This window comes from Rhinichthys klamathensis, unplaced genomic scaffold (genome assembly GCF_029890125.1).
Source record: "Rhinichthys klamathensis goyatoka isolate OS25496 unplaced genomic scaffold, OSU_Roscu_1.1 h1tg000247l_1, whole genome shotgun sequence".
In the NCBI taxonomy this organism is placed as follows: Eukaryota; Metazoa; Chordata; class Actinopteri; order Cypriniformes; family Leuciscidae; genus Rhinichthys; species Rhinichthys klamathensis.
In genome coordinates this window covers 1669009-1696886 of record NW_026606769.1, presented here as the reverse complement: position 1 = coordinate 1696886, position 27878 = coordinate 1669009, and the positions used below count along the sequence as shown (strand labels likewise).

The following is a 27878-nucleotide window of genomic DNA, read 5'->3' as shown; positions in this document are numbered from 1 at the left end:
TGTGCTATCATGTTTCAAATACCTGGAGCAACTCCACTTAAAATAAAACAGCATAATTGTATTCCAATGCAATCTTAGACTATAACATGATTAAAAATATAAATCTAAAAAAAAGGAACGTTTTACTAGTCAACCCACATACCATTAATCAAACGGAACAAAAAAATGGGGGAAGAAATTAAATAATAATTCACCTATGGCAGGAACATTAAAAAACACCCGTTATCCTTCATACAACCCGTGAGAGGAACACTGACATCTAGAGCTCCTAAAAATATACACAACCTTCATAAACTTCATTTCAAACTGTGCAAAAGAAAAGGCCCCGCCAATGCCAGACATCATTTGTCATCCATTTGAGCTTTACTTGGGCATCTGAAGTACTTCAGCTATAGGACACAAAATTGGCAGGGAAGATCCCAACCTTCCCTCGTAGTTCTCCCTCCCACCAGTCGTACTGGGACTCCGTTTTGGTGATAACAGTGATGCGGTCTCCGGCAGCAAAGCTCAGATCCCCGGGCTGCTGGCCGCTGAACGGATGCACAGCTGTGACCACTAGAGCGCCGCCTGATGCTTGACCTAGAACACAAACAGAGGAATCCTCATCGTCTGCTTAATTGCAGGATTTGAAATACGAATCAATTACAAATCAGTGTAAAAGCCAATTTATTAAATGTAATAATATAAAACATGATTCTCAAACTAATTCCTCGTTATTAAAGACATTAAACATTTAGTAAAACATATTCATGAACAAATACAGATATAAATCCTAATTTAATTTTTTTTTGTTTTTTTGTTTTGTTATTGTAGCATTTTTAAATTGTAATTCTAATTACAGCCATCAGCATGAAGGCTACTTAAAGCATAATATATTATTCCCAAATGATTAAAAACAATAAAATATTTAGTAAAACATATTCATGAACTGATTAAAATGAAACTATTAATACATACATACATTTAAAAGTTCTACTTTTGTATTAACATGTTTGTGTTCTCAAATTTTGATTATATGTAAACTTTATATTTTGTAATATTAACATTTGTAATTCTATGTTGAAATTATTTTGAATTTATTTAAAATTGATCCTGAATGGTATTCCAGCACTGCTTTGGAACAATATGTATTATGACTAGGGCTATTGAATTAAACTGTATGGTGCATTTAATGTGCTTTTCCTTATTTGTAAGTCAGCTTGATAAATTATTAAATGTAAATGTATAAATGTTGCACATGCAATTTACATTATAGGCAAGTTTTTAATATCATACATATTTACTCATGATTATGTTAATATAATGTCACCTTTAAGCATGTCACATGCTTAGAGTGACATGTATTAACATAATCATGAATTTGTATGATATTAAAAACTTGCCTATAATGTATGAAATTGTAATAGCAAACGGTCAACACTAGAGAGCAGCATGTGTTCCTATTAAAACAGTTTAGCGCACTTTGGTTCAGTTAATTGGCACACTCTCTCTCACACACACTTTAAACACCACAAAACTTTCCAACTCTAATAGATGGTGGTGTGCAACAGTATTAACATCTGCAGATAGTATCTGTCAGCCAGGGGCAAAACCCCTTTCTTTATCTGTCTATCAACATGTTAAGATATAAACAACTGCAATCATTTCTGCTGTCAGGTTAACAAACAGCAAGCGTGAACCTTCAATTACTGAAACTCTTGACTATGTGATTTAACACATCAAGCTGGAATAAATGAAAGATTTACAGTAATCGATGTTATTCTTTCGATACATACAATACATTTTTAACCAAATTGCGAAACACTTTAGCCTATACTCTTGATGTCTGGTTAAACAGTGTCCAAAAGATGACCTTTGATTAGTGACTTAGAAATTTTAGCAGAATCTTAAAGTTGGCATGAAATAAAAATTCACCCTATTTTATAAATGTATGTTAATGTTAACAATTCATTTGTGCATGTTTAATTTGTATAATTTATATACCTCATCATTTGTAATTAAAAAGTCATAATTCGATCTTCCAGGGAAATGAAGGACATATGCAAACCTCTACAATGGCCATCGTTCCCATAAACCCTGGCCTTTAAAAAAAAAGATTTTTTTTTTTACAAATCGTCTGCAAGCTTGCATTCAGATCTGCCTCCATCCGACTCCTGGAAGAGGTGGGATGTCTGAAACATGCTGTGGAACACAGTCCATACAATGAAAGTCAATCAATAGGGTCCAAAACAACAATGGACCCCAATGACTTTTATTCTATGGACAATTTATATATATATATTTCACAGAACAATACATTTTTTATTCTTTACGATAATCCGTTCCACTCTGATGTACAAAAAAAATATCTGTCGCTACATCCCTTACATCACAACTATGTTTCCTTTATTTGATGCCTTAACGATGTAAAGTATCTGAGTAAATGTAATTTATGTAAATGTAATGTACAAAGAAGCCAAAAAGATACTTGAGCATCAAAGATATTAGCAACTTTTACTCTCTACTTGACTACATTTTTGAATAAGTATATGTACACTACTACACTAATACATTTGTGATGAGTAATGCAATTACTCGTTACATTTCGCATGGCACCTAACTTTTTCTGCAGCAGTTTATTTCTGCTACAAAAGAGATGTATCTTAGGTGTTGATGACTAGTTGAGCCCACATTCAGTACAGTAAAATACTTAAGTACTGTTACTTAAAATCAGATAGTTTAAGACTTTTACTCGTCATATTGGAATTGGTGACTTGTGACTTTAAATTGTCATTTTCGCTTTCCCTTTAAGTGTCACCCCCCTTTTTTTGAATATACATGAAAATGCACATTTCGAACTTAAATGGTTGTAATTCAAGAATGCTTTGGAATATAGACGTAAGATTGGTCTTGTTTTAAAGAAGACATTTGGCAGATTTTTGTAGAAGTGAAATAAATTAAGAAAGTGAAACAGAAAAAATTTATAGAAGTTTGAGTTTATGAAAATGTACAATGTAAAAAATTTTATTATTCATATTTTATATAAAATATATATATTTTCAAAACCTGGGCGACTCTAAAACTGCAAAAAAATCAAAGCCAAAAATCTGAACAAGTTGTGTTTCAAATTTTAGGTTGATATCTCAAAAAATGAGCTTTCAGTAAGATTTTGTTTGGGCGCAGTACCAAACTTTTTCACTAGATGACAAGCAGACTCCATTACTGCCCATATAAGGGCGCCTCCATTTCCATATGTGTTTTGAGTGATATGAACCATTATTTCCACAATTTTCATACAATTTATGAAGTAGACATCCTATTCAGAAGTAATATGAGAAGTTTGGCAGATTTTGATATGATTTCAACCTCTAAGAAACATAAAAAGAACACGCATGTGCGTTTTAGCTTCCTGCCACATCATATAATTTTTTTCTTTATATAAAAAAAAAAAATCAGACCTTTTTTTAAAAAATAATTGAATGGATGCTATCTTTTGAACTCTTGGCATGAAAACAAACTGAGGTTTCTACCCTTCTTTCATGATTTTTCATGTTCATCACTATTTCAAAATAAAGGTCTAAGAGTATGAAAATATTATTGTTGCAAATTGATAAATTACGGCTCCTCTGTAATTTATTTTGAAAATCAATCACCAAATATGGAAACTAGAGATTGTAAGCTTTCAAATGATATATAGTTTGTCAAGATTAGTTTAGGTTTAGTATAGGATATTACTGTTTTAAAAATGTAAAGGATTTGGGCCCATCGGTGGGCCCGTGACACTTAAGGGGTTTAAGGTATCTGTACTTTTTCTCAAGTATGGTTTTCAGGTACTCTTTTTTGTTTAACACTTTTGAATTAACTAAACCTTCCTGCCTTATTTTTTATGTTCAAAACAAATTTTGAATCCCAGATTTCCAATGTGGTTTTAGACTCTTTTTCATTTGTGTCAATATAAGCAGATTGGCATCCAACATTAATCAAGTGCCACCGAAGAATGCGAACTGGAGTACGAACCCGGAGAATGGGGGAAAACTGGTGGCGAGGGGTTTTCAGGAGTGGAGACATAAGAGAGGAGCAGGGAATCAGACAGAGGTGGAATGTGGTTTCATACCGTTGGCACCTGCTCTGAAATCTCCTGACTCCAAATAAACCTCGGGCATAGCCAAAAGCTTCAGTCGAGCCGTTTTTCACACTAAACGCTTTTGACTTGTATCCTAAAATAACTGCATCCATTCGACATAATGTTCATTCCCACAACCACAAGTGCAAGACATGACAAGCAGGGAGTAAGACAGCAATACAATCCAGAGAGTTTCTTCAGATCTGGAAGGGCTGTGTATTTTGGCAGAGTGGTGACATTTGAGCTATGCGGTTTTCTACTTGCACACGCAATATCTGAAAAAGTGACAGCTCATGACAGGGAAGAGGGCCTGCCGTTTCTCCTCTTCGCTGCTAAATCTCAGATTGGAGCGTGGGCTAAGCCCCATCAGGGACAGGGTGACCAAATCCAATTGATGTAACCATAGATAATCGCTGGCACCTTATGGTGGAATGCACAAGAGCTAATTGACAACCTGGATTCACTTCTCATTCCAAAGGAAACGGGAAAGCAGGATTATTCAGAGAAACCCGTATAACAGCTGCTCAACGTGCCATTACACTCAACAAATCAAAACCTCATAAAACATTATCCCTTTATAGACAAAAGAGTCTTTAGAAATCAGGGTGGCTCTATAACCACCTTTTCCTAAGGCCAGGGATCCATCTAAATGACTGTATTATTTACAGCTTTAATGATCTGGAGGGCAAGGAGTGTTAATGAAACGGTGAGGAGTGAGAGTTTTCCCGGTCTCATTTTTCACAAATGATATCATGATAATTAGGGGGAGAGAAATGTCTGCCAGTAAAATAACAAGCAATGTCAACACACACCCAGAGACCTTTTTTCAGCTTGTAACAATACAGATAAGTATCTCTTTGACTCATCTTAAAGCGATGATAATCTCAAAGACTGTAGTCAGTTTTATCATATCATGATGAAGTCTTTCTAATAACACATCTGCAACTTCTATAAAAGTGGACAGAACACATATCAAATCAAAAGTCATTCCCTCCAAACCATTTCATTAAAAGTGTTTTCCCCAATGTTAAGTTTAATGGGATAGTTCACCCAAAAATGTCTTTTTAAACATTCCAAAAATTCTTTTACGGGAAGTAGCGTCCCACCATGTGGGAGACTCCCGGAAGAGTTGAGATGTCTGTGTGGAACGCAGTCCATGCAATGAAAGTCAATGGGGTCCAAAAGAACAATGGACCCCAATGACATTTATTCTATGGACAATTTTAATATACATATATATATATATATATATTTGGTGTTTCACAGAACAATAAAAATCACAACCAAATCTTTATGACTTTCTTTCTTCTGTGGAACACAAAGGAAGGTATGAGGCTGTGTAAATGATAATGATCCACTGAAAAGTGAAAACACTGAGCCTCTGAGGCAATTTCAAAAGTAAGCAACACCGGCTCAACCAATCGCAGAAGTCTACGGGAGGGGATATGTTTGTTTGACCAATAGTAGAGCGCAGGAGGATTTGGGAAACTTTAAAAACAATCACTATTTTTGAATTTCGTTTGGTGACTGTTCACTTTAACCGGCACAATTGATCCATAATAAAACGCTTTTTACGCTCTGCATTTGTATTGTTCTGTACGGTTTTGCTGTAGAAAAATAAAAGTTAGCAAAATAAACGGGAGACATCTGTTGTCCTGATTTTGATGAAGTCAAGTCGTGCTTTGACATACAACAGGTGTACCTGTCTACTTATCCTGAATTAAGCAATGACAACTGACTGTTGAAAGACACATCAAGTTGTTGGCTAACAGTATCTATTCCTTGTACAACTCATCTGGCTCGCTTATACATGATCCTCCTCTGGCCAAAGGATTGCTGTTGGCTGATGGTTTAGTGTCTTGTGCAGTTGACAATCGAAATCATAATTTAGGATGCCAGGTATGTGTTGATTTAGAATGACTGTTATCAACCAGTAGAATATTAACATGTAATTTAACAAAATCCAGTAATTAACCATCACAGCAGGAAATTGGACTCCTTTTCCCAGCTGAAGGAGATGCGAACAATGAAACCTTGTCTACAGCAGTCTCTAACTGTCTGGATCATGCTGAGGCACGTGCACATTTCAAACAATTACCTTCATTTACACATCTGAATCAACAGTTAAAAATAACCGAACAGATGCACCATAATAGCACCTAAATGAATTAAAGAGTAAATACAGGAAATGAGGGATGTCAGCTAATCATTCTCAGGCTGATGTATGCGTGAGAGAAGTGGAGATAATACTAAAATGCACATAATAATTTAGTTCTTTCAATCTAATTTTAGAACTTTTCAATGAGTCGACTTGCGTGCACTTCAACAAGGAATTATTGTCTGAATCAATGTGTAGGTGAATAAAGTATCACTCATTTATGTTATTAGAAGGGATGCAAATGTACAGCCAGCTTTTTTTTTTTTTAGTGGCAAAGCAGATATGTTTGACTGTTGGCATCCATGCGTTCAAGAACAACTTTACCTGGGACAACAAACCCCACGTCATTTATCTACGACCAGAATGCGTCTTTAGTTTATATTAGCCTTAGCACGCTTGATCGCCCTCTCTCATAACGTGATTCGCTCACACTGAATGAACTGCAGTTGCGCAAGTTAGGGACACCAGAAGCAAACACAACCTCTCGACATGCACTTCTCGAAGAGATGTGCAACGTTCTGATGGCACTCTTGTTTCTTCTGACCATAAAGGACTTAAAGAGGACAGAACAGTAACAATCACATTCAGGAACAAAAGCTGTTTTCCCTCCAGCTTGCTTATGCTCACAATGGACAGAAACACTAGTATATTTCAGTTCTAGCCCACAAAGAATCTGAATATTCAGCGCTACGACCAAAGATTTGATACTTTACCACAATATATGCTCTAGAAATCGGCTCAAAATATCAAACATGTTTGATATCCTCTGACTGGAAGAAATCAAAGTCTGAAGCTTAAAAAATAGAGTCTGTGCTCATCCTACACTACATGATTTTATGTGAAATCTGTCAACTCCCAATGCCCAAAATCTTTCGGCAACTAGTGTCTGACTTGGACAGACTGTAAATTAGAGCAAAAGTCACAGAGTATTCCAGCCTTTAGACTGTGTTTGTTTAAGATGGTTTTCTCTGGCCTGATCAACTGAAAAGTGTCCCTCTAAAATCAGCAAACACACCATGCTGACAAGGCTGGAAGACCAACTAAGATCACAAAACCAACTTAGGCTGGTTTAAGATGCCTTTTCAGAAGGGTTACGAGCAACTTATTTTAATCAATAGTTTAAAAAAACAAGTTACTGGTGCGTTGCATCTAGCTGTTTTCTTAAGACTGCAGCATTTGCTTCCTTTCAGTTGTCCTTTATGAGCAGAACACACTATAATCTCCCTTGAGTGTTGAGTGCTGTTGTTGGCTGTCCTGGACTTAAAATCACTGTGTAAATGTTAGCATTATAATGTTTTCATGATCAATCATTGCGGTCTTTTATACTTGTGTACTAAAGATTGGCACAAGTATTCGTCTGCAGTTTCGTTGGGAATAAAATGCACTGTTAGCAATAAAGTAGCCTTTAGGACTTGTGGTGATTTAGGACAGCATCTCCTCCAAGTTTGTCCTATTTAAAGGACAGGGAGGCTGCCAAATGTTTTGATGCTCGGGTCTGAATCCACCAGTCCTGAATCCACACACATTATCTATTAGCTAGTGGCCTTTAAAATATCTCCCCTCATGGATGAAAATGTCATCTCACTGTGGGAAAGAATGCGTTTGCTGCATAGCTGACTTGTGACATGGCAAAGAGCACCGAGGCCCTTCCTGAATAAAGGAAGATGGGAAAAATGGCCAGTCAACAGTTCATGGCTTCTTTCGAAATCTTCCCAGCCAGTCTGAGTGGTTTTCTTCGAAACAGGCCAGGCAAAGCCACTCCGTCGCGTTTTTTTATTCTAATCCCTATAATTCAACTTTAAACACGGGCCTTTAGGAACCTAATGAAAATAAATGAGAATGTTAGTGGCGTTGAATTGACGACAACACAAATCATCCTCCACAGGCTGAGCTGATTAATGAAAGGATCTCACACAGCACTGGGTGTTTCTTCTCGTGCATTTCGGCAATTTAATTAGCCGTTGCTAATCTAGTGGTTTTAATCCACTTTATAATTTATCAGTGTCGAATGAAATGCATGACCACATTGTCATCTTTATTCTCACAGGTATTTCTTGTTGTTTTAAAAAGTGTCTGATTAACCTCATCATACACGGAAGGAATAATCCCTTTTGTTCGGATATTCTGCTTGACAATATGCTTGAACAAGCAGGGTGGGCTACAAAACAGTCAAATCCTCTTCTGTCAGTTTATTACCATAGTCACAGGTGTGAAGTGATTTTTTTTAACAATAAGCATAATTTTACTTAAGTAGGGAAAAATGGTTATATTATCTGTGTGAGAAGCTTGTGTTAACAGAAATACACAAAACCTTTTGAATGATATTTTCTTAGGCACTAACATAGCCCTCAATGTTAATATAAATATAAAATAAAAGCACTCACCTGAGCTTTCATCATCCCAGCTGTCTAAGCTCGGATAAAGAACTGGCTTCACAAATGCAGGAGCTGTGAAAATATAGGTATAGTTATAAATATAGTTTTTAATCAACATAACCATAAAAGAGTCACCCAGAATCAGAGGCAAGGAGATGGCAACTTCGTTCTAATTTTACAACAACCCCAGAAAACATATGAAAAAAGTTTTTTAGACCTATGCGAGTTCAGTCAGTCACCATATTTCTACTCTGAAAGATGAAATGCGTGCGGATCTGAGGGGTCACTCGGGTCTTACCTTGAGTCCTGGGTGTGTAAGAGGAGGCAGCTCTCTGTGTGGGAGGCCTTGGTCTAGATGGTGCTGAACTCATCTGTGAAAACAGAGACACCCGAATATACATCAACAGGCTTGTCTCTCACCCATTGAACTTGATAAACAGAGACTGGCACAATCAGTATGCAAGGACAGTTCACACCTTAAATATTAATTGGATTAAAGTATACAAGCAACTGAATATTCACTGAATTTCTAATAGTGTAATACTATTGTGCCATTCACAGACCTATTGATTTTGATTCATTCCAACTTATAAAACTAATTACTATGACAGGGAATCAAATGGGTTGTTTAAACCTGATTTCATAAGACCACTGTTTTTTCCCCCACATAACCCCAGTGACCAAAATGAAGTGTCAAGTGGAAAGCCTATATAACTGTCATCTACAGGGTTTTATAGATGTCTGATTTATAGTAGCCATCAAATGAAGCTTACAACCACCTTCTAATGTGTTGAAAGACTTTGTAAGCAGATTATATTTCTCATGCTTTATGTAGGAGTAATTTCTTCATTTCTTCATTCCAAACTCACAGAACTACTGCATACTTGTGAAAATAAATTGTACTTTATTGTTTAAGGGGTTGAACTAGAGGGATTCCTGTGTGCATGACTCAAATGAACAAAATGAGTCAAAAAATGTGTTCATTTAAAAAAAAAAAAAAAAAAAAACCTTGAGTCAGTGGAAAATAGTGTGACTTTAAATCCCATCAAGTAAGAGAGATTAAAGTTACTTAACCCTTCAAATGAGTGATGTTGTCAGTCAAATTAATGTGATGTTTCAGCATGCAAAGACAAATCACACGGGCAATTTAAACAGAGCTAAAGAGTAGCTGAAGGGGTGAGGAATATTTATTTTGTTGCTAATCTGGGGCCTCATGTACAAAGACTTGCGTTGAATTCATACTAAAACATTGCGTACGGACAAAGCTGTAAATGTGCGTACGCACAAAAAAAAGCAGATGTATGAATCTCTGCGTACGAAGGATCCCACGCATATTCTCTTTGTACATCCCAATTAACGTAAAATTGAGTGCACATGCACGAGCACAACGCCCCACCCAGTCTCCTCCCCCAATAAAAAATAATTTTAATATGTTAATTAGTCCAATTTAGCAAAAGAAACCTGCAAGAACATGGCTAAAGCAAGAAACGAAATTGCACTGAAAATGTCTTCTATGTGAATATATAGTAAAGTGTAATTTATTCCTGTGATCAAAGCTGAATTTTCAGCATCATTTCTCCAGTCTTCAGTGTCACATGATCCTTCAGAAATCATTCTAATATGATGATTTGATGATCAAGAAACATTTTTGAGTATTATCAGTGTTGAAAACAGGTGTGCTTCTGCTTCATATTTTCGTGGAAACCGTGATATAGTATTTTCAGGATTCTTTAATGAATAAAAACTTAAATCAAACAGATATAGAAATCTTATAATCTTTTGTAACATTATAAATGCATTTACTCTCACTTTTAAACACATTCAATGTGTCCTTGCTGAATAAAAATATATTACTTTCTTTTTTTATCTTTACTGACAGAATTAATGAAGTTTATTTTTTATTCCTAGTTAAGCCAACGCTGCCATTGCTAGACGGGTTGTATCAATTTGGACATGCTTTATATATGTTCTTACTTAATTGCATAATATAATATTTTAATAAAACTCGTGTGACAATAATAAGTCAAATAATTTATCAATTACAAATTATAAGCAATATCTGACAGCTGGTGGTGCGATAGAACAATTCGTAGTGTAATGTTTGCCACTTCACTTTATTGCCTCTATGAGTCGCCAACAGACAAAAATCACGACAAATATACGTACGCCAGACATGAAGTTTACTTGGAGGAACGCACATTCTTACGTTAATTTCACTGTTAGTACATCTGGCCGTGAACGTGAAAGCTGACGTACGCCGTGTTTTTGTGCGTACGCAGTGTTGATACATGAGGCCCCTGGTGATACAAATGAGAAGTGTATCAATCCTGTAAGACTATTTCAACAGTGCTATTTCAATATTTTTTTCATTAAATCCCTAGCTATATTGCTGCACATAAGATTCTTAATAAAGAAAAAAAAAGAATTCAATATGTCAACAATTCCTCTAAATCTGATAAGAGATCTCTTTCAGCTCTACAGTCATTCTTGTGATTCATCTAGTCTGATTCACTCTAGTGAATCAGTTTGTTCAGACACAGTTCATGTAAATGATCAATTTAAATAATAACAAACTATTCACAACCAATTCACAGTTTCGAGTCCCTGTCCTGCATTTAACATATTTAGTTACAGTGAAATATTTAGTTAAATGCTACTTCATCACTAATTTTGTTGTTGTTGATGGTGTATTTGTTATTAATGCATCTGTTCAAGTTTGATGCTATCACCCTGATAGCCCTGCTTGTTCATCCATTCAAAACTCTCATCGAGTCAGAAAAGTACAGCTTTGATTAAACCAAAAATCATCAGAAATCTATATTTTACATTATTTTATATTTACATATATTACATATACATATAGTCTAGCTAACTACTTTTTCAAAAGAGCAGGAGGATTGTACTTAAACTACTTTCAAATTATGAGTAGCTTGAAGCTCGGCCAGCTTTAGTTTGGGGCCAACATGGTGCAGTAGTGCACAGAAAGTAACCTTGCTTGAAGCTTGCATGTGTTTGTTCTGCCAGTCGGTGGTGTACTTCTCTGTGTAGTCCTGCAAAATGGTGTACAAATCAAATGCTTCAGGTGGGGGTTCCACATCTCCATTGAGAATAGCAGAAGCACGAATGTCTTGGCCATAGAACCTATTCAAAAGTAAGGAACACATAAGATATTGAAACTACAGTATAACAATGAAAACACAAAGTAGGTCAAAATGTGAGGTAACATCAGAGCCTGAGGGCTTTATTTCAACATTTAAACTCTTTAACCTATGACATGTGCTTACTTTCGGTTGGTTTCTTTGCGCTCAATGAGGTAAGAACCGACGAGAGACACTCCAGCGTAAAGGCCACGAGATTTGCAGTACGAGTAGACAGCCGCTGTACTGCGAAACGCCACATCTGCCTCCAAATTCCTGTCAAATATGCTCAGTCAGACTTGTTTATATGCAAGGAATAAACACTACACAGTCAAGGATAATAGTGGAATCGAATGGGAGGATGAAACTACACTAAGAGTAATAATCACTGGGATTTGTTGAGAGTAATGCAGACTCAGGCATACGATCATGTCTTAATAGGGTCTGTTTTTCTTTTATACTTTACATGTTTTTATGTTTTTAAACTTAACCATTCAAAACTTTAGGGGCTAATGTGAGGATATTTTGACAATTTTGTGTGTATTTGTGCTTTCAAGCGCAAGAAGACGCATACAAGAACTCAGTTTGGACAGTCATTTATTAATGTTATAAGGTAGGGGTGGTTGATATACTGGTTGAAATTTGTCATAGTCTCTGTCGCTGTTACGAAAGCTTATTGTTTACATGCATTTTTTTTTTTTTTTTTTTACAAAACAGAACAAAACAAAACATGACCAGAGAGCAAGAACAACGTATCAACAGAGTATTAAGACAGAAGTAAATCAGTAGTATATGTATCCCACTTATTCCAAAGTCTTTCAAATTTGTCCAGTTGTAAATGTAGTCCGAATGTGATTTTTTCCATTTTCCTTATGTTCATAACAAGGTCTACCCATTCCTTGATTGTCGGAGCAGTTTGAGTCATCCATTTTTTTGTAATGGCCTTTTTCCCTGCAGCCAGGAGTATACTCCAGAGATATCCATTGGCTGTGTCCATGGCAGGAGTTTTAAGGCCCAGGTACATAGTTCTGAAATCCAGTAGGATGGGGACATCAAATACAATTTGCAGCGCTTTGTTGATTTCAAACCAGTATTTTTGAATCACCAAACAGTCCCAGAACACATGATAGTGATGCGCCTCCTGACAACCACACTTTCTCCAACACTCAGGACTTCCCTGTGCAAAATGAGCGCTTTGACAAGGTGTTATGAAGAAACGAGATAGACATTTCCAACAAAATTCTTTCCAAACATGTGATTTTGTGGTTCTCCCGTTTACATGCATTTTTAAGCATTGCGGTTTAAAAACAAGTGATTTTAAACCGTTGAAGCGCAATTCGCCTTTGGCTAAGCCCCGCCCCCCTTAGTTACTGTTGCTACGTCCGACAAACAAACTTCATCTGGGGCTCTGGTATCAACATGGCTTATGCTGTGACAGCTCTTCCTGCTGAAATTTTATCAAACTTTTATAAAGCAGCAAATAAAGTGTCCGATAGAAGTAGTCAAAAGGGGCTGCAATATACGTTCGAAGCCATACGTTCATGACATACAGGTGAAACGCAAGGAACAACAAGGCATCCAAATAGAGGCAAAAGCATACCGGTCACAGTCAAAAAATGAACCACCGCATATCCTACTAATCGAGACGGAGGCATAGGTCTCTATTCACTTCTATAATCGTTATTACGAAGCAAACGGACTACGCGAGTATAACGTTGTATTTATTAGCAGCGTGTGCTAGACGACACTTGTCAGGATTTGACTTCGGTTTTGGGAAGGGAAAAAAACGCACACCCCCCTCCAACCTCTCTGGGTAACGCGTATCTGTGTTACAAATGCCCCAGGCACAACCTTTAACCATATTTTTCATAAAATTACGATGGTAATAGTCTGCTGAGACCAAAAACATGAGACGCCTGTGTTAAAGGCAATGGAGCGCTGTGAAAAAGTGTCGGACCTCTGTGGGAGCGCGTTCTTGGCTGCGCTGTGATTGGTCAATCTACATTCTAGGGTGTGGCTTAGCCAAAGGCGAATTAGCAGCAAAAGAGGACTCATTTTAGAAAACATATGCACTGTCTGGTTTCTCAGCGCTGTCTGAGAGATGTGCGCACACAAAGCCGCTGTAAAGAGTATGCATTGTTTTTTTTTATACTTTTGATTATTTTATACATTTTATGTACTAGTGTGTTTATTCCTAGTGCGTAGGTCTATTTAATTTATCACTTATTTGTCTTCAGTAAGCTTGAGAGTTTTTTTAGGCTAGTATTAGTTTTTTAAATGATATTGAAAATGGTGATAAGAATTATGACATTTCAGTGGTATCAAAATGTTTTTATATCATAACCTTATTTAAAGCAAAAATAACTATATTGTGACATATATTGCTATCATGAAATAAATTACTCATATATCGTGATATAAGATGTTGGTCATATCGGCCAGTCCTACTATAAGGATTCGACATGAACATTTTTGGAATGGCTAAACTAGCTTTCAACAAACTAATCTTGCAGAACAAAGAGATGATTTTCAGCTCTGAAAAGTACAGTCATTTTTATTTAAAACGTTGTCTTTCTTATATGACCCCTTTAAAATATTTATAAAATATCTGTTTCATTGTTCACCAACTAAAGAGACCTTGATTTTGATGCAAACCTTGATTTTATTAAAAGAATGAGATGTGACATTTATATAAAATATATCCTAGTAGGTGGTAAGAAGGTTCTATTCCAAGAATAACTCATTTCAAAAGAGCACACCCTGCAGTCACTGCTGCCAAACTAAATCCAAACCTGATCTAATCCAAACCAAAAACAATCAAACACATCCACATTAAGTGGAATCTTCAGTCCTAGTTTTCAAAGCTACTGTAGTGCAGCAGGCAACCATTCAGTATAATATTTCTTGCAGCTTTATTCTGGCGAGATCCATAAACAACGATTAAAGCAACGAGAATAAAAAAGGACTTTCCAAACAAGCACAAACACAGCAGAATCCGTCAATAAAGGTAAAATCACTGATTCACCTTAGAACAATGCAGCTGTCATTTAAACTAGCACTATTGAATGGCTCTCAAAGTACAGCATGGACACCCTTCATTATCTATAATTCTCACAGTATTTTCCACACAGGCTCATGCTTGTCAAATTATGAATGACTGTGTTGCAGGTGAAAGCTTAAGCTGGCAGCTCACAACTGTATACATTTTTTTGTATAAACATGTCATTAGAGAAAATGAGTCCCTTGTGAAGTGATAAAGATATAGATAGCTTTTATATTCTGTTGATTTTATTTGTAATTTTCCGTAAGAGCAAGAGCTTTTCTTTCATTGCTATCCGTAAATGCACTAAATCAACAGTTCAAAAATATTACAGCTAATTTATACCTTCAGAGAAATGCTGTCAAAGCCTTCCATCGCCTATGTAAACACTTTAAAAACTTTCTCCAAGCAAACGGACTTCAACGCTCGATTTACAAACAAATGGAACACAATGCAGCTCACAAACGCTCAAGGACTGCACAACTCTTTTCTCATTCCTGTCCACATTGCTTTGGCAGCACTTTCATTAACATAAAAAAAACAATCATAATATCAATTTCCTTACATAAATCAAATCTTTCTTCCTTAAGCCATAACCTTTGATTTTTCAGATGCATCCTGATAAAAAATAAAACACTTTAGTAATAAAAGTCAAGTGTCATGTCAAATTACGACACCGATGCCTAACAGTGGACATTTGCCCATACCTTCACTCTGCGTTATTCTGACCCCTGGCAACAGAATGGGGTATTACACTGTAAAATCAACACACATACCTGCCAAGAGGCCCAACAGCCACAGTGCAGTTTCCTCCAAGTGTAAGATTCCCTCCTTTACTAAAAGCATCCACAGCTCTCCTCTGATTCAAGATGATGACAAAATCTGATGACTGGAGATGAAAAAAGAGGACATGTGTCATGTTTTATGTGAAGCATTAGATGGACGGTTTATCAAAAAAAGTATTTTTAATTTAATTTAATTTAATAAAAATGAGTATAAAAATGATGTCAATAAGAACTGTACCTACACTGAATGTGAATGGTGACCAAGGGATGTCATTTCAGAGAAATCTGTAATTTAATTTAAGTTCATTTAATTTTTCAGATTTTTTGTTTTAATTTTAAACGGCACATCTGTGGTGTATATATAGTAAAGCTATAATGAAAAAGCTACAGGTGGCATTTAATGATGCATTAAGAATTTAGCTTAAACTCCCAAGGTTGACAAGTGCAAGCCAAATGTTCGTATCTAGTGATGTTCCTACGTTGCACGCTGTGTTAAGGAATTATATGTCATTTCATGTGTCGATTGGGTGATTCGAGAAATACAATCATAATGGTCTTAAATTATCCTACATTAAGTGATACAAGGTATTTCTCCTGGTTCTGGAAGCACTGGAACTCAAGTTTGTGTGTTATTATTTTCTTTCTGTTTCTTTACTTTGTGATATGGACCTAAGGGTCTGGAATAAAGAATTATTGTATCTATATTTTATTTTAACTTTATGCATTCTGTATTTTAAACCAAAAAAAAAAAATACTGTGCCTTTACTTAAATATAAATAAAAACTAAATTACTGTCATTATAATCAAATAATTTAATCAATTTTGTAGTGTTTTCCGCTTGTAGAATAAATTTTTTTTTATAATTTAATGTAACATTTTCTGATTGTTTTATTTTTATATAATTATAACTTTAGACATTTAGAATTTTAAACCAAAAACTCAGTATAAGAATAAGTCAATAAGAATTTTACTTATACTGAAAGTTGACCATGGTGGATGTCATTTAATTTAATTTAATTTTTTTTATTTATTTTTTTATTTCTATTTTATTTTAACTTTATACATTATGAATTTAAAACCAAAAAAAAATTCAGATACTGTGTGCCTTTACCTGAATATATATAAAAACGAAATGACTGTCATTATAATCAAATAATTTAATCAACTCTGTGGTGATTTCTGCTTGTAGAATTTTTTAAATCGTGCCACAGATGTGCTATAGATATAGCAGAATCTAACAATATAGCAGAATCTCATACTACCAGCCCTAAAACACATTTCATTACTCAGTCAGAACTGCCTATTCTAATCTCACAACTGACATCACTCTTTTCATGATTTTCTCTCTCCCTTTATTCAAATCAGCTCAGGTTTCTTTAAGCGCCAGACCATGTGATGTTAGTTAGTAGTGTGTCCATCATGCACATGTGATGTTATACATCACTCTGACAAGCACTCCTTCTGTCACCAGCAAAACATTAAAAAGTTGCTCTATATTCAGCAATTGTTTTTAAGCTTTTTTTAATTTTAGTTGATGTCGAAAGATTTGGACGGGTTTCAGACATGCTCTGGTTTTAATGCCTAAAGATAAAATCGATATTTCCTGTACTCCCTTGCTACTTATCAGGTGTGTTGCTACATACTGAGAGACAGAGACCGCAGTGCTAACCACAGCGCCTGAAGGCTACTCCAGAAATTAATCAAAAGTGTCAAGATGCACAGGCGCTCGGTACACAAATGACTCATTCGAGCTGCAATCCAAGGTCAGGAAACAAAGTGCAGCTTCTGCCTGATGCTGACAAATGACCTCGCTGGGCACATGCACAGTGATTTCCTGTGCCAGAGATATGAGGATCCACTTTATGCTTTGAAAAATGATGAAGCCAGCACTTGAGCTAATAATAGCTCCTGACAAAAGGCTGACATCTGGTTTAGGGAAAAGGTCGTAATGAGTAATTCATAATGGGTCATGCTTTTACAGAACACATTGCAAGATTCAGGGAAAACTTACTGTTAATGTGACTTTAATGTGTACAAAAAGAAAACAATTATTTTGGGGGGCACCTGTTTATTATTAGTAAATGATAGTGAGACCATCCGTACATGTAATTTAATTATTAATCAAACTCAGGTGATATATTTGACGAAAGTAAAGTCATTTGCAAAACCTTTCTTTTTTTTTACAAGATTAAGTCCATAAAGTGTGGGGACAGTTGCTATGTTTTATCATTTATTTTTGTTGTTGCTAACGTTAATTATCACACAAAGGTCTATCAATTAGTTTTCTTTTAACTTAAGAAAATTAATTTGTTTTCTTCATAATTAAAACTAACCTATAAGATTATTCACAATTAAATATTCTAAATGATTGACAGATGATGGATGATGGGAAGAAAAAGAAATACAAAACAAGACAGCCAAGTCAGACAGGGCAAATATTTTAACGTCTTGATGTTCTTGTCTATGCATGACTCAGACATTCTCGATGGAAAGAAAACATGTTTTTTTGCATGACATTGAATGAGAAGTAATTTACAAATTATACCCTGATGAAGAATCTATAGTAGTGTCTGCATACAAAACCTAATCCATAGGCATACAGCATAGTATAGTCCAAGATGTTCATCTAATACATGAATAAACATGTTGCACAACTGTTCTTGCACACTTTACTGACTCTCTGATTCAGCACAAAATCTGTGAGACTGAAACTTTTCGTATCTACTACTAGGGTGCTTACCATGTTATAAGCTTTAGTCCTGTCAACACCTAACTTTAGATGTTTTTTGATGATCATTCATTTTCTATTGGTTTAAAAAAAAAAGAACAAAACTTAAAATCACAGATGTTCTACTAAAGAACCCAAGAGGAATTTTAAAGTAATAAAAAATTACCTTCTCACAGCTTTTTTGGTTATTTTTAGACAATTTGGCCAAAAACATTATTTGTACCTGAATTAAAGAAATTGGTTGTTCTTTTAGAGAGTCTGGTGTCAAATAAAAACGTACCTCCAGACCAATTTCAAATCCTCCACCGAGTCCAGCGATGCCTATTGCTGAAGGAGCAGACCATCCTTCATAACAGAACGCAGAAAACAATTACACAATTTAACATTAAAATGAAAACCAAAAAACTGAATTTGGGATATACTAGAACTTTTTAGATGTTTAAGTGTGTAGAAACAGATTAAATCTTGATACATGTCACTTTAACAAACAAAGTTGCCAGTATGGCCTTTCCTCAACTTTATTATTATTTTTTTATTAAAATATATAGTGCCCAAATGTGGGACCCTTTGTCCATTATAATCGCTATTACCAAAGTTTAAATAATGATTACTACAATCCTCAAAATAAAAATTCTGAACTTGTAATGTCTCTGAATAATGTAAAAATTCAATGCGTAAAAACAAGAAAAACACTTAAGTCAATGAAGCTCAAAATGTTTGTTTATTCAGTTTAGAATGTTGCTATAAGGCAGCTGCCAGACATCAATTACACCAAAACCCATTTCACAAATTGGTCTATTTTGTCGTAATAGTTGTGATTTAGAGTTTATCTGAACATGTACTCTAGTATGTCACAAACTATATAATCTCCTGACCTCCCCAAGCAAATATAGGCCTACGTGTAAATATATTTGACACTCAGAATAAATGTCAGAATGGACGTCAATAAAACCCACTTACTTCCATCAGCGAGTCTTGCGATCACTATCCCACTGCCGCCCCTCGCAGTGATCATGAAACCTGCTTTGAAGACTGACAAGATGGCCAGTCCCTGAGCCTTGGCAATGACATGAGCTGGTGTCAGGTTGTGGAAAAGATAGAAATAAATGAATAGGAGATATTATAATTGGACTTGTGCAGGCAAAACTGTTCTGAATCTAGACACAAGTACTGAAATGTAAAAATAGAATAAATGTGCAAATGCAAGATGAAACCGGTAGGCAGAGTTGATTGGTGCATTGTGTTTTTTCGCACAGGTTGCACAGATATGGAGAAGTCACTGAGTGAACTGCATTCATGTCACTTTCTGAAGACATGCATGAACAGATACTTGGCAATGGACCGGTAGAAAGACTGCTATAGTCTTGTACACAAATGACATATGTCAACAGAAATGCTAACTTTGGGCTGTTAATAGCACTTACATGTCTGGCATGTGTGCTATTACTACATCAGGATTAGCCTACGCTCTTAAAGCACAATTAACCGTGGCTTCAACAAGTATGAATGTCAATGCATATACATATCAAAACATCAAAGTGGCATTTATTTTGGCACAACACCATTTTAAAACATTTCACTAAAATTAAAGGTACACTATGTAACTTTTTTGTTCAAAATTAACTAAATTTAAAGGACAAGTTCGGTATTTTACACTTAAAGCCCTGTTTTAAGATCATTTCTGATGAAATAGAACGGTTAAGATTGAAATTTGGACACATGCTGCTGGCCAGAGAATTTTCGGTTTCTATATGGGTCGGAAGGAGTGATTAAACTAATTCATGTTTTTTTTTTTTTTAAACAATGAATGTAATAATTTATACATTAAATTGGCCTAAACAGAACATTTGCAAGCAATCCATCAATTATAAATCAATAAAAAAAGGTGAGTAACTCTTTTTAATGAATCTTGCAGTGCTTTTTCACAAGGTTTTCCAAAAACAAAAGTTGGTACAAATATGATACTGATCCTTATGTTGTCAGATTTTTATCAATTGAAAAAAAGGGAAAAATTGAATTTGATTAATTTAATGAATCCCCATCACTAAAAGATACATGTTTTCTAATTGGTTTATGACAGCAGCACAACAGTTACCTGGAATAAGTTTGTCAGGTCCCATTCTGTTGGATATTTCCGTGAACTCTCTAAGGATCTTGCCGGCCTTCTTGGCCTCAGACTTTAGGTTAGCAGGAATAGGGTTATTCACTGTAAAAGAAACATTAAGATACATAATTTTATCTTCTTCTGCACCTTCACATTCCAAAATTCTGAAACGTCAAATGTCTATAGAGAAAATTTGTAGGATGTTTTGCATCTTCCTGAATGCTTTCAATTCTACTATGTAAAACGACTCTCTCATGGCATCTGTTACTATGAACCTGAACTATGTTTTAAATACCAAAATTATTTAAAGGCTATGGGCAATATTTAACCACTTGTTCAAGGTGACAGACTATGAAATCACCACAATTGCATGTCCCTCTATTATAAAGTCTCTCTCCATTTTAATATGACAAACTGTAAATTATTCATTAATACATCAAATGTCAACATAACCAAACAAGTTATTTTGCTCACCTCATTGATAATTGCACAAATTATATTAGCCAGAGTCAGTCAGTGATTAGTGTGTTAATATTCATGCTGATGACTGGGTCAAAAAAAATGTGTCACTGTCTGAGTCAGATTTGCCTTTCCTTCTTGTTGTTACTCATTACATCTTATCCAAGCCCATTTACAAGCCACAGAGACACTGATGCTGGTAGAGTTCCAACATATAGAAAGATACCAGGTCAAAGTTAAAAAAAAAATAATGTCCAAGATAAAGAAAAAGAAAAGTCTCTTAAAAATATAATTTAAAATGCTGACTAATGTGATGTAACTATCAAAAAAAAAAAAAAAAAAAACATTTGAATACAAGCGAGTGTCTTGGCGGAATAGATCTGCTATCCTGCTGCGGTACTTGCTACTGCAAATACATACACAACACACTGCTGTGAGCAAGTAAGACATGCTTCTGCTGTACAATATAGCATCCATGAATTACCCATAGCAGATCTATACAGGTGGAGCTGGGGAAGGTGGAGGGTTTCTGAAAGCGCGCTGCAGTGCTAAGGAAAACGCTACCCATGTATTTGAAGGTTGAGCACGCAAGCTCATTGGCTACTGATACAGCAGGAACCAATCAGCAGCACCCTATTCATACTTTGCACGTGACGTCACAAGTACTGGCTGGCGGGCGAGAACGTTGTTCTCCAGCAACGAAACCCAGTAAACTAATCAAGGATCTTGCCAGGACGTCGCCAGTTTTACTATACAAAAGTTGGTGTTTTGAGGTTTGTGATATCTATGGTTTTCAATGAGAACCAGAGATGACCCAACAGTAGAGCTAGATTATTTACGGAGGAATTATTACTGCTCGATTATCTTAAAAAACCTTGTCTGCTTTACACAATTTAGTTACCTTGGAGTTAATCCTATTCCTAGTCTATAGTTATGCAGCTAGCTCGCTAACAGACTTGATAGCTACTAAAAGACCCATAAGACCTGGAACTACAGGACTCTACGTTGAAAATACCCGTTTGTTGCCCGCCAGGTATCCATGGCAGTCACGTGACTGCAAAGTATGAATAGAACATAATGATGTGATTACAAGCAGGTTGAGTTTAGGACCATAGACTGTAAAGGTTAGGACCTATAAGCCTGCGCCATCTAGAGGTTTATGACAGAACTTTGTTAGAGGCATTCATTTTTATTATTTATTTTCAACGCCTTTATGTCCCAAAAAAAAAAGAATCACAAATTACACATATATCTAAAAAGGGTGTATGCAAGTATGACATTTTTAAAGTTATTTCGAATAATATGAATCTATAAAAAAAAAAAAAACTGTACCCGATGTACAAGTATAATACAAAAGCATTCCTTTTAAATACCACCACACCCTCATTTTGCGACAAAGATTAATCCATCACTTTCTATTAACTAATTTTTGATGGATGAATCACTGGATATATTGGGGTGATCAAGCACCCTTTTGCAACAAATAAGAGTTGCTTCTGGCATGTGCACCCTTTCTGTGGTTTACTCAGGGAGGTACTTGCAAAACGTCACTTTCAACGCAGTCTTTTCAGTTGAAGAATTCTTGGAAAACCAGCCACATCAACAAGACGATTCTCCTGTATGCACCTGCTTAAATATTTTAATATAGTAATACCAGGACGCCCACCAATTAGACAGTTCTTTCCAACTAATGCTACTCGAGACATTCTTAAAGGAGAACTCCGGCGCAAAATGAACCTTTGGTCTAATTACACATTGGTACCTAGTCAACCGTTATCTGAGATTTGTTTTCATGATTATCGAATGTAAATAGTTTTATCTCTAAAAACAGTTTAGCCTATAAAGCTAGTATAACGCTAGTATATTGGGCATAGATCATTGACAAATAAAAATCGCTTGTTAATACCACTAACAAGGCTCAAAATAGCCCCACACTAACACGGTAGCATAATGAGGGTCCCTACCTTCAAACCGAAGCATTGAGAACTTTGTCAGTGTCCAGACAGTTTAATAAGAAGATATTTAATACATACAGTCAACTTCGCGTATACAGGCAGGAGCCATCTTTGAAATACAGCCTTTACCAGTCGATCTACGAACGCCGATCCAAGCCTGCTGTTCGCGCTCACCTTATCACAACTTATAGCTCGTTCACATCTCACCAGCGCACTTGGATCGGCGTTTGTAGATTGACTGGTAGAGACTGTATTTCAAGTATGGCTCCTGCCTGTATACGCGAAGTTGACTGTATGTATTAAATATCTTCTTATTAAACTGTCTGGACACTGACAAAGTTCTCAATGCTTCAGTTTGAAGGTAGGGACCCTCATTATGCTACCGTGTTAGTGTGGGGCTATTTTGAGCCTTGTTAGTGGTATTAACAAGCGTTTTTTATTTGTCATTACACTATGCCCAATATACTAGCGTTATACTAGCTTTATAGGCTAAACTGTTTTTAGAGATAAAACTATTTACATTCGATAATCATGAAAACAAATCTCAGATAACGGTTGACTAGGTAACAATGTGTAATTAGACCAAAGGTTCATTTTGCGCCGGAGTTCTCCTTTAAATATATAACCCCTATTGAACCAAATACATTTTGGTTGGAAGAATGTTTGTTATATAAAGCATTTGTGATGGTTCTGTGACTTCCTCCCCCTTCTTGTTTTTTTTGCATTAAATCTGAGGATAATTTAAATATACATTGATTTGCTTTCTTATGTGAGGGATTCGTAACTAGTTGCTCTACCAGTTACCCTTGTTTTCAAGATAAATGTTGTCTGAAATGTACCTTTTTTACGCAGTAAAAAAATGAAAACTAAAAAGTAACAGTTTGACAAGGACTGTTGTAATTTGGCATTCTTTAAATGTTAAAGTGATATTGATGACATCACTCAAATGAATCACTCAAGGTTATTTTTTAAATAACTCACCACTATCAATCATAATACTACTTTTACACAAGGGTCAAAAATCTATTCACATCCATTTTATGGCTCGTTTAGATTCCTAGCATAAATATGCAGGACGAGTTGCACACAAGTTACAGTTTGTTTGTTTATATTCCTAACCTTAAGAATGAGCAAAAAAAAAAAAAAAAAAAAAATCTTGCCTTCACATAAAAACTACCCTAAGTTCAGGACATCACATGAAAAAGCAGATGACTAACAAAGAAGTCATTCACAGTTGCTTCAGATTATTTCCAAAGTAAAAAAGGAGGACCAAGTTGTGACCATGTTTTGTTTTTTACCGATTAAAAAGTGCCTACAAACCATATTTATTATAAGAAGCATATCTTGAAAAGAACTGCACACACAATGGGACACAAGATATCTGAAAGTGAACTGGAGTCCTGAACTTTGTAAGACCTGCATGAAGATCATAGAACTAGCATCAAATTGGTCATTTTTCACAAAGTGCTGTTGTGTAATAATCTCTCATTACATATATACATTGTAGCAGTAAATGCCAGGCTGTGGCTGGTAACACCTCTATGATTCTCTTTCACTCCCATGATCTTTTAGTATTATACAGCTGTGTGCTGTAAATTCTTCTCTAGTTTGTCATACAGCTGTTGATGTAATGCGCTGGAAAAATTGCTCTACTGAACTGCCATCAACGTACATAAAACTTTATGCGCTTTCAAGAGATACCTAAAGACTTCTACGTAAGTAACTTATGTCAAATAGCATCTCATCTATCAGATATTCTGCCAAATCACCTCACAAAAGAATGTTTGTCTGAATCATCAGACTAACCTGATCTCATGACGTGGTTTTAAAGAGGATTAGTACGCACTGAGCAACGTAATGGTGCTTTGAGGGATCAGGTGTGCTACAAGCAAAACAAAACAAAACAATGTTAAAGGTGTATTAGTGATCTCATTTTCGAGAGATATTTACAATTCTGATCAAAAGTTTGGGGTCGGATTTAAAAAAATTAAATGAATATGTTCAACGTGGGTGCATTAAATTGATCAAAAGTGAGAACAAAGACATTTATGATGTTCTTTTGAGCTTTCTATTCATCACAAATATTGGAAAAAAGGTATCATGGTTTTCACAAAAATATTAAGCAGCACACTGTTTTTAACATAATAATAAGCAATGTCAGCACCAAATCTGCATAAGAATTATTTCTGAAGGATTATGTGAGTAGAGTATGACTGGAGAAACAACATTGTAAGAAGAGTGAACTGGAGTAACAACATATTATCTAAATATTTATATTTTTACTGGGTTTTTTTATCAAATAAATGCAGCCTTTGTGAGGCACGTTTCCAAAAACATTTTTTTTTTTTTATTATACAGGCCCCAAACATTTAAAAATTATTTTTGTTCACTAAAAGAAAACATGCACGTTAATTTGGCAAATTCAGAAATAGAGTTTTTCCGGAAAACAATGCATACAGTATGATAATGATGCTTTCATGACTATAAGAAGTATTTTTTGTGATTTAAACAAAAAATATTTGAGCCAGCAAAACCATCATATAGGTATAACAACCATCACAGAAAACCAAACGTTTAAGTTTTCAAGGCAAAAAAGTGGATCTATAATATCAATGAATGTAATTTTTTTTTTGCAACACAACACTAGCCCAAAAGGGGCAACCAAAAGGGAAAAAGTGTTTCTTCAACTGGACCAAAACCCTCTCACACAGGCCCTGGGTCAGTAGGCCATCCGTTTGAGCCATGCTAAATGCAAATAATAAAATGCAACTAACCATATATTATATCATGCATATTTAAGATGGCAAAATTAATATATGTACAGTATTTTGGTCCGAATTCATGTCACTTGTTAGAAGCTAGACAAAATCAGCAGATCCCAACATGAACAGATTGCATGACATGCCTTTATCCTCAAAAACCATGAACAAAACTACACAACGTGAAAGAAAATGCAACCCAAATATACTAAATACAGGTTGATTTAGAGTGAGGATAAATAGTTTGTGTTTACCACACAAACAGACTGGGGTTAATTATTGGCTTCTGAGAACATTTGCAAAACAAACAGAACTTTGCATATTGGTGGGCCTATGGAAGTCTTGGCAATATAAGTAAGTGTCCATGTTTGATCTCAAGGACTTATTAAAATTTAGCTTGTACAATAACACTTTTGGTACTGTACTGGACCAACGCATGATGCTCAAAGTAAAATCCGGGTCCTGAAGCAAAATCATTTGAAAAGCACTGCTAAAGAGCAATTGAAGCACTGTTTCCGACCCTAATGTCAGCTGCCACTGAATAACGTGAGCCTTGGGTCTTTTTCTGATTTATGTCTAATACAAGAATACCCTCTTTCTGTTCTATAAGCCTACGGCTTTAATACATGTGTCTGCGACAGAAAAAGCACTGAACTTTGTGAACTGACAACATCTGGAAGGGGATTTGCAGGACTGATGCAGTTCTTTTTATTTATCTCAAGAGACTTGAGAACAATAATGCATACTGTAAACTTTGCATTGCATAGGCCTATATCGTCCCCCAAATCTGACAAGAAACGGTACCAACAAAGCTTTTCTTTGGGACATCTTAGTAAGGCTTATTACTGTCCCCAGGTAATAGTGGATGGTGTTGTTTTCCACTCATTTTCTCATTCATGTAAAACCTGTGCTGTGACTGTCATAGAGAGGGGGTGAACTAATAAATGCAGCTGTGGTGACAAGCGTAACTATGAGAATATGATTTTTGTGATTACTACTGTACAAATAATTACCGCTTACGCAGATAATTAGTCAATCCCAGATTAACATAGCAATATAAAGCATGAAAAATGCAAATATGTTGGGACAGTGCAATTATCTCTTAATTTGTAGTTGGAGGATATAATGAACAATTACGGATGCAGCATTGATCCATTGAGAGAGAGAGCGCAAACATCTGACTGTCACTGACACTTACAGTGGAGGTTGCTTTAACACTTAGTTTAGACAAACAACTTAATCAGCGAGGCTCAAGAATCTTCATTCAGTGCGTTTTACCCCTTTAAAATAAATAATAAGTGTTTTTTTGTTTTGTTTTTTAGCTAAAGGGATCGAATCAAATGCAAATGTCAATAAAGACGGAAATGTTGTTCTAGAATGAAATAAATAAAGTCAAAAAATGGCACAAAGTATGATGGACACCTGGAGCCGGTTCCAACAAACCCCTCAAGTTCAACCTAATAGTGATAATTTGTTCATAATTATAGCCTTAAAGCTTTTAAACACATTCAACAATTTTCATCATGGATGTTAACAAAGCTACTGGAATGTCGAAGGGACACTCCTGATCATGTCAAGCTGTCTGCTACAAGGTGGAGAAATTAATATCTACTTTCCCACAGGGGCTAAATGAATTGCTTTTGTCAATCAAGACCGCAGACAGCCTATCACGTGTGGCAGGCAGCAGTGACGTCAAATAAAGTGCACGTCATAATGCAGCTGGTATTTATATCATATAAATACCAGCTGGTAATGATATTTTACACTATATAATTAGGCTAACAGAACCAGTTATTATACTGTCTTGTCAAACTCAACATAATGATTTTCTTTTTAACATATTCTGTCAGTTTTCCTGTATGGGACAATCAAATATGTTCCATATCACATTTACTTACCTTGACTTTGAATGAATAGGCTACTCTGAAAATGTTTTGGGTAGGCTATGTTTAATCTAGCCTATAGCAGAGATGTCATAGGCTACTTAGAAAAGTAGTAAACCAAAACAAATGCCACTTCACAATAAACCGACTCGATTAGGCTACTGTACACGTTGGGTTACCGATTCATCTCAGGGAATATGAAAAACCTTCTCTACTTACTTTTATCAAAAACGGACTTTATTCGCCAGGCTCGGGGACTTCTCGAAGTTTAAGTTGACTTTTATGTAGCCACACCTGGTGCAGGTAAGAGAAGTTAAAAGTGATAGTGAACACTTCCGATACACCTGCCCAACCGGTTTACTTTAGACTTAAAGGACCCGCAAAGAAGAGAAG

At 35.6% G+C, this 27878-nt stretch overlaps 1 protein-coding gene across 1 annotated transcript; it reads right to left on the bottom strand.

Moving 5' to 3' along the window:
* Window positions 1-48: 48 nt before the first annotated feature.
* On the bottom strand, window positions 49-27839 carry sh3yl1 (SH3 and SYLF domain containing 1). The gene is made up of 10 exons (XM_056266372.1): window positions 27705-27839; window positions 20421-20531; window positions 19286-19399; window positions 18606-18670; window positions 15589-15701; window positions 11920-12048; window positions 11626-11776; window positions 8934-9006; window positions 8645-8707; window positions 49-579 (listed from the first exon to the last, which is right to left on the bottom strand). Coding segments are annotated over exons 1-10 (1014 nt in total). The 5' UTR covers window positions 27706-27839; the 3' UTR covers window positions 49-385.
* Window positions 27840-27878: the final 39 nt, after the last annotated feature.

Coding starts and splice junctions, on each gene's coding strand:
- sh3yl1 (XM_056266372.1), bottom strand. Junction 12,049..15,588: donor GCTGTTGGGCCTCTTGGCAG/GTATGTGTGTTG, acceptor CATATTTGACAG/GAATTTGGAGGCAGATGTGG. Junction 11,777..11,919: donor CGCAAAGAAACCAACCGAAA/GTAAGCACATGT, acceptor ACTTTTGAATAG/GTTCTATGGCCAAGACATTC.